This window comes from Rhinopithecus bieti, unplaced genomic scaffold (genome assembly GCF_001698545.2).
Source record: "Rhinopithecus bieti isolate Rb0 unplaced genomic scaffold, ASM169854v2 scaffold_56641, whole genome shotgun sequence".
Taxonomy (NCBI): domain Eukaryota; kingdom Metazoa; phylum Chordata; class Mammalia; order Primates; family Cercopithecidae; genus Rhinopithecus; species Rhinopithecus bieti.
Window position 1 is genome coordinate 295,084 of NW_016822034.1, and position 6,026 is coordinate 301,109.

The following is a 6,026-nucleotide window of genomic DNA, read 5'->3' on the forward strand; positions in this document are numbered from 1 at the left end:
GAGGCCTGGGGCCCCTTGGGGGTCTCGCGGGGTCTTCCCCGGCCCTCCCCGGCCCGCCCCGCGCCCCCGCCGCCCGCTGCGGCCTGGAATCCGCCGCCGCCGCGCCTTAATCTCCGCGTTCCCGGATCCGGGGCATCCCGGCCGGTGCCGTGCCAGGGAATCAGGGTTGCGGGGGCGGCCAGAGCAGCCCCTGACGGCTCCCTCCGCCCAGATGGAGCGGGTGGTCGTGAGCATGCAGGACCCCGACCAGGGCGTGAAGATGCGGAGCCAGCGCCTGCTGGTCACGGTCATTCCCCACGCGGTGACAGGTGAGGCGCGTCAGGGCGGGGGTGCGTGCGCGCCTCGGCCTCCCTCCACCTCCGTCTCTCCCGTGCAGGCAGCGACGTCGTGCAGTGGTTAACCCAGAAGTTCTGCATCTCGGAGGAGGGTGAGCGCCCTGCCGCCCGCTGGGCCCTGGGGTCACTGGGCTGGTGGCCTAGGCCTGAGTTTCCTGGGGGCTGGCAGTTCTCAGAGCCCTGCAGAGCGCACTGGAGTGGGGAGCACAGGTGGGAGGGGAGGCCCGGCTCTTCCGCCCTTGACCGCTTCCACAGCCCGGCGCTCACCGTCCCACCCGTCCCCAGAGGCCCTGCACCTGGGCGCCGTCCTGGTGCAGCACGGCTACATCTACCCGCTGCGTGACCCCCGTAGCCTCGTGCTCCGGCCAGACGAGACGCCCTACAGGTTCCAGGTCAGACTCTGGGGCGCAGGTGGGAGCCGGTGGGACCCCCAGCTCCACCCACCCAACCTACCAACTCGGGGAGACGGGAGGGGCTGCCAAGCTTGCTGGGATTGGAGTGGGACTTCGCCATGTCACCGTGGGCTGGTGGTCCACCGCCCCCGCCCCAAAAGTCCTGGACTGCAAGTACCCATGTGGTGAGAAGGACCCGGCTGAGGGATGGGGCCTCAGTTTTCCTGGGGGTCACAGCAGGGCCCCACGAGGGGTTGTATCTGCAGAGGATTCTGCCGTCTTCCTGGGGATCCCTAGGCCCAGTCCCTGAGGGAGGGGCTGTGGAGGCCTGAGGACAGCATTCTTGCCCTCCCTAACCACATCAGGATCCTGGGCCCACCTGCCGTCAGTTGTACCCCTCCCCAGGCACAGACTGTGACTACATCCAAGACTTGTGCAGGCCCCCAGTCCCACCCTGCCCGAATGGGGGCTTAGGGTGACCAGTGAGGGAGGCAGTCCCTCAACAGGACCCCAAGGAGCGAACTGGCCTCAGTTCCAGGTGGAGAGACTGGCCAGTGGTCAGTGGAGTCTCTGGGTGGTGGGCAGGCAGGGAGACCCTCAGACACCCCCTGCCCAGCCCAGGCTTCTCCCCAGGGAGGTCTGAGGGTGGGGTGACACTGGGGAGGCACAGACGCAGGCATCCTGGACACCTTCTCCCTGCACCACGCCAGACCCCATACTTCTGGACAAGTACCCTGTGGCCGGCTGCAGAGCTGGACTATGGTGAGCAAGGGGACGGCTGGCCCCAGACAAGCTCCCAGGACTGGGGGCCTCAGGGTGATGCTGCAGGGCAGGGCAGAGCTGGCCCCTCTGCAGGCTGTCCCTGTCCTTCTAGCCATCTACCTGGCCAAGAAGAACATCCGAAAACAGGGGACCCTGGCGGACTATGAGAAGGTGGGACCCCCACCCGCCCCATCCCGGCTGGGTCCAGCTGGAGGAACCCAAGCCTCATTCATGCCTCCCAGGGCCTCATGATTTACCCCGGAACATACAGCCCAGGCCCCAAGACCCAAGACAGTCCCCAACCCCCCACTCCCCACACAATCTCACTGGGGGCAGGGGCCGGGGTGACCCACTGGAGACCTCGCTGCCCCCAGGAGTGCTATGACCGGCTACACACGAAGATCAGCCATGCGTGGGACCTGGTGCTGATGCAGGCCAGGGAGCAGCTGCGGTGAGGCCCTGCCCCACCCTGCCTGCAGGTGCCTAACCCAGGCAACTCAGGAAGCCCAGCACCAGGCCGGGCTCTGGTGGCCCTGGGACCGTGGAGGGCACCTCTGGGTATGGCTGCCTGCCCAGGTCCAGGCCCGAGGGCCTGCTGTGTGCAGGGCATGCCCTCAACTCAGCCTCCTCCTCCCAGGGCAGCCAAGCAGCGCAGGAAGGGGGACAGGCTGGTCATTGCGTGCCAGGAGCAGACCTACTGGCTGGTGAACAGGCCCCCGGTGAGCCCACCTGCGGTGAGGGTGTGGGGCCACCTGCGGTGAGGGTGTGGGGCCACCTGCGGTGAGGGTGTGAGCCCACCTGCGGTGAGGGTGTGGGGCCACTGGCCAGCGCAGGGGTCAGAGTGCTTCCCTGACAGGCACTCACAGGACCACCGTTTTCAGCCTGTGGAAGGACCTGTCTTGGAGATCCTCGTGGGGGGCAGGACGTTTTTGCTTTGTGACTTAATTGCATTTCTGCTCATCAGAACCCAGGTCTCTGTCCCTAGACCACAGTACAAGCCAGCTTCTCTCTGGGCCCAAGGGAGAGTCACTGGGACACCAGATTGCGGGAACTGCAGACCCTCAGAAGGAAGCAGAGTGGGGGTGGCCTCGGCTGCAATGTGGGGACTGAGTTCACAGACTGGGAGCAACTGGGGCTGTGGGGAGGCCTGGTGGACAGGCCATTTGGGGTTGGTGAGCAGAGAAGAGACAGCTGAAGGCTAGGTTGGGGGCTCTGTTCCCAAGTTCCTTTGAGTGTCAGTTTCCACATGGGGTCTGGGGGGTGGAACTCAGTCTCAAAGGGGGTCAGCAGGCCACTGGAACTGCATCCCCCCTCATCTCACCTCCCCTCTGCAGCCCGGGGCCCCTAGTGTGCTGGAGCAGGGTCCAGGGCGGGGATTCTGTGCCGCCAGCCGTGTGCACATGGTGAGCCTCTGCGTGCGTGCTGACTGCCCTCTCGCTCTGCACACCTGCCGCACCCTGCTGGACCCACCATGGGACTGCCCGTCTGTCCGTCCTTTGGTCCCCCCAGAGGGTACTTGGTGGTACTTGGTGCAGCCTCTCCAAGCTCCTGCTCACTCCCGGTCACTCCTGTTCCCCAGGCCTCTGCTAACTCTCGCTTTCTCTCCCCTCACACCTGCTGCCCTGGGTGCATGTAAGTGGAGTGGTGGGGACGAGGTGGGTGGCGGGGAGGAAGGGGGCTCTTCTCCTGGACAGTATCAGCGTTTGCAGGGAATTGGAGGGGTGACGGTGACAAGCAGGGTTATGGCCTGACAGACCTAAGCAGATCCAGCAGCAACCTCCCTCCAGGTGGAGGCCTCCAGAACCACAGGGACCAGACAAGAGGGAGCATCTGAGCCCTGCAGCAGCAAAACCCTTTGTTCAAACTGAGTCCCATCCAGACCCCACGTCTGGAACTGATGCACCTAGAACCTCCTGATAAAACTTCTTACGTTCACGACCCTGACATTTCCCCATACAAAGCTGCTCAGAGACAGTGGGTTCGGGGACCCAGGCAGAGTGTCCGCCGCCTCCGCTCTGGCCCCAGCGAGGCCCCTACCGATGAACTCAATAAGTCACACCTGGTTCCCCAGTGGTTCCCATTAGTAGGTACTTCTCAAGTATATGTTTAAAAACATAACTTAAATACATTTGAAAATATGACATATTAGGCCGGGTTTGGTGGCTCACATCTCTAATTCCAGCACTTTGGGAGGCTGAGGCAGGTAGATCACCTGAGGTTAGGAGCTCAAGACTAGCCTGATCAACATGGAGAAATCTGTCTCTACTAAAAATACAAAGTTAGCCGGGCTTGGTGGCACATGCCTGTAGTCCCAGCTACTCGGGAGGCTGAGGCAGGAGAATGACTTGAACCTGGGAGGCGGAGGTTGTGGTGAGCCGAGATCGCACCACTGCACTCCAGCCTGGGCAACAAGAGTTAAACTCCCTTTCAAAAAAAAAAAAATAAAGAAAAGAAAAAATATGACATATTACTCACAACTGCAACTTTCAGAACCTCAGGGTTCCGTGGAATATTCTGCAGATTGCCAGACCTTAGGCCCCCAGAGGTCTCCTGGAAAGTCAGATCCCTGATTGGAAGAAGGGGCTCCAAGGGGCGGGACTGGGGGCCTGGGCCACCATCTCTGCCAGGTCTATGGGGCAGGAGCTAAGCCTGGTGAGGGGCCCTCTACCTGGGGATTTTGGACCCCAGCAGGGGACCTGCATCTAACGGCAGCCCACCTGTCCCTTCCAGACCAAGAGTGCAGATTTCTATAAGCAGGAGGTAAGTCCTGGGACTGGGAGTGGAGGATGCTGGGTGCCTTCCCCAGCCCAGGACCTGACTCACAGGCCCCACATCCTAGATCGAGTACTGCAGGAGAGCGCTGGGCAGGACCCGAGTGAAGTCCTCCGTCTGCCTTGAGGCGTGAGTGGGGTGAGGGGTGGCAGCTGGAGACCCCTGCTGAGTGCCCTGGCTCCTGAGGCCCCTCCTGCACTAGCCCCGATACCCACTTCCAGGTACCTGAGTTTCTGCGGCCAGCGTGGACCCCACGACCCTCTCGTGTCGGGCTGCCTGCCCAGCAACCCCTGGATCTCAGACAACGACGCCTACTGGGTCATGAACGCCCCCACGTGAGCCCAGGCGGGGCAGGGGGACTGCGGGTGTGCTCCCAGCCTGGGGGGCTGCAGGAGGGTCAGTCCCCACACTCCCCAACAGCCCCGCCCTCCCCCCAGGGTGGCTGCCCCCACGAAGCTCCGTGTGGAGAGATGGGCCTTCAGCTTCCGGGAGCTCCTGGAGGACCCCGTGGGGCGGGCCCACTTCATGGACTTTCTGGGAAAGGAGTTCAGTGGTGAGAATCCCCCCAGCCCCCTGCTCCAATCCCAGCAGGGAGGCTGCTGCCTCGCTTTCTGCTTCGGTTTCTGCCAGGTCCCTGGGGACCCCTCCTGGCCCAACCAGCCTGGGAACCCCCTGGCCCTGGCTGCCACTCTCGATGGTATCCTTGACTGGGTGCCCGGCCCCCCAGGAGAAAACCTCAGCTTCTGGGAGGCATGTGAGGAGCTTCGCTATGGAGCGCAGGCCCAGGTCCCCACCCTGGTGGACGCTGTGTACCAGTAAGTGCCGTGTGGTAGGTACTGGTTGGCCAACGGGCAGATGCAGCCAGCCAGGACTACCCAATGCTGTCCCCACCCCTAGGCAGTTCCTGGCCCCGGGCGCTGCCCGCTGGGTCAACATTGACAGCCGGACCATGGAGCGGACCCTGGAGGGGCTGCGCCAGCCCCACCGCTACGTCCTGGATGACGCCCAGCTACACATATACATGCTCATGAAGAAGGTGGGTGCTGGGCAAGCCTGGAGGGGCGGGAGGGGGCATCCCAGACAGGTCTCCATGTCCCCACCCTCGAGGGCTCTGTCTGCACATGCATTGCCCATGCTGACTCTGTCCCAGGGGAGCACCTTCCCCACCTGGCTGGGGCCGCCCTGGCTGCTGTCCTGTCAGTGTTCCGTCCTGAGCACACACCGGGTTCAGAGGGGAAGGACTGGCCCAGATCACATGCTTAAAAAGGATCAAGTTTCGATCTAAAAAGGTTTTTTTTTTGTTTTGTTTTTTTGAGGCGAATCTCGCTCTGTCACCCAGGCTGGAGTGTAGTGGTGCGATCTTGGCTCACTGCAAGCTCCGCCTCCCGGGTTCAGGCCATTCTCCTGCCTCAGCCTCCCGAGTAGCTGGAACTACAGACGCCCATCACCACGTCTGGCTAATTTTTGTATTTTTAGTAGAGATGGGGTTTCACCATGTTGACCAGGCTGGTCTCGATCTCCTGACCTCGTGATCCACCTGCCTCAGTCTCCCAAAGTGCTGAGATTATAGGTGTGAGCCACCACGCCTGGGCTTTTTTTTTTTTTGAAACAAAGTTTCACTCACCCAGGCTGGAGTACAGTAGCATGATCTTGGCTCACTGCAACCTCTGCCTCCTGGGTTCCACCCGCCTTGGCCTCCCAAAGTGCTGGGATTATAGCTGTGAGCCACCAAGCCCCGACTTTTTTTTTTTTTTTTTTTTTTTTT

At 62.1% G+C, this 6,026-nt stretch overlaps 1 protein-coding gene across 13 annotated transcripts in view; it reads left to right on the forward strand.

Moving 5' to 3' along the window:
* Positions 1-6,026, forward strand: part of LOC108521121 (regulator of G-protein signaling 11) — an 8,544-nt gene that overhangs the window by 372 nt on the left and 2,146 nt on the right. For 2 of the 13 annotated variants that reach the window (XM_017860760.1, XM_017860754.1), the window contains exons 2-14: positions 212-308; positions 377-427; positions 591-727; positions 1,438-1,489; positions 1,602-1,660; positions 1,864-1,940; positions 2,127-2,223; positions 2,824-2,892; positions 4,220-4,249; positions 4,329-4,390; positions 4,483-4,596; positions 4,699-5,076; positions 5,159-5,297. In XM_017860760.1, the coding sequence (XP_017716249.1) occupies positions 212-308; positions 377-427; positions 591-727; positions 1,438-1,489; positions 1,602-1,660; positions 1,864-1,940; positions 2,127-2,223; positions 2,824-2,892; positions 4,220-4,249; positions 4,329-4,390; positions 4,483-4,596; positions 4,699-5,076; positions 5,159-5,297 (1,362 nt within the window). The remainder of the gene's footprint in view (positions 1-211; positions 309-376; positions 428-590; positions 728-1,437; positions 1,490-1,601; positions 1,661-1,863; positions 1,941-2,126; positions 2,224-2,823; positions 2,893-4,219; positions 4,250-4,328; positions 4,391-4,482; positions 4,597-4,698; positions 5,077-5,158; positions 5,298-6,026) is intronic. The other 11 variants (XM_017860762.1, XM_017860758.1, XM_017860765.1 and 8 more) reach the window with 10 other exon arrangements.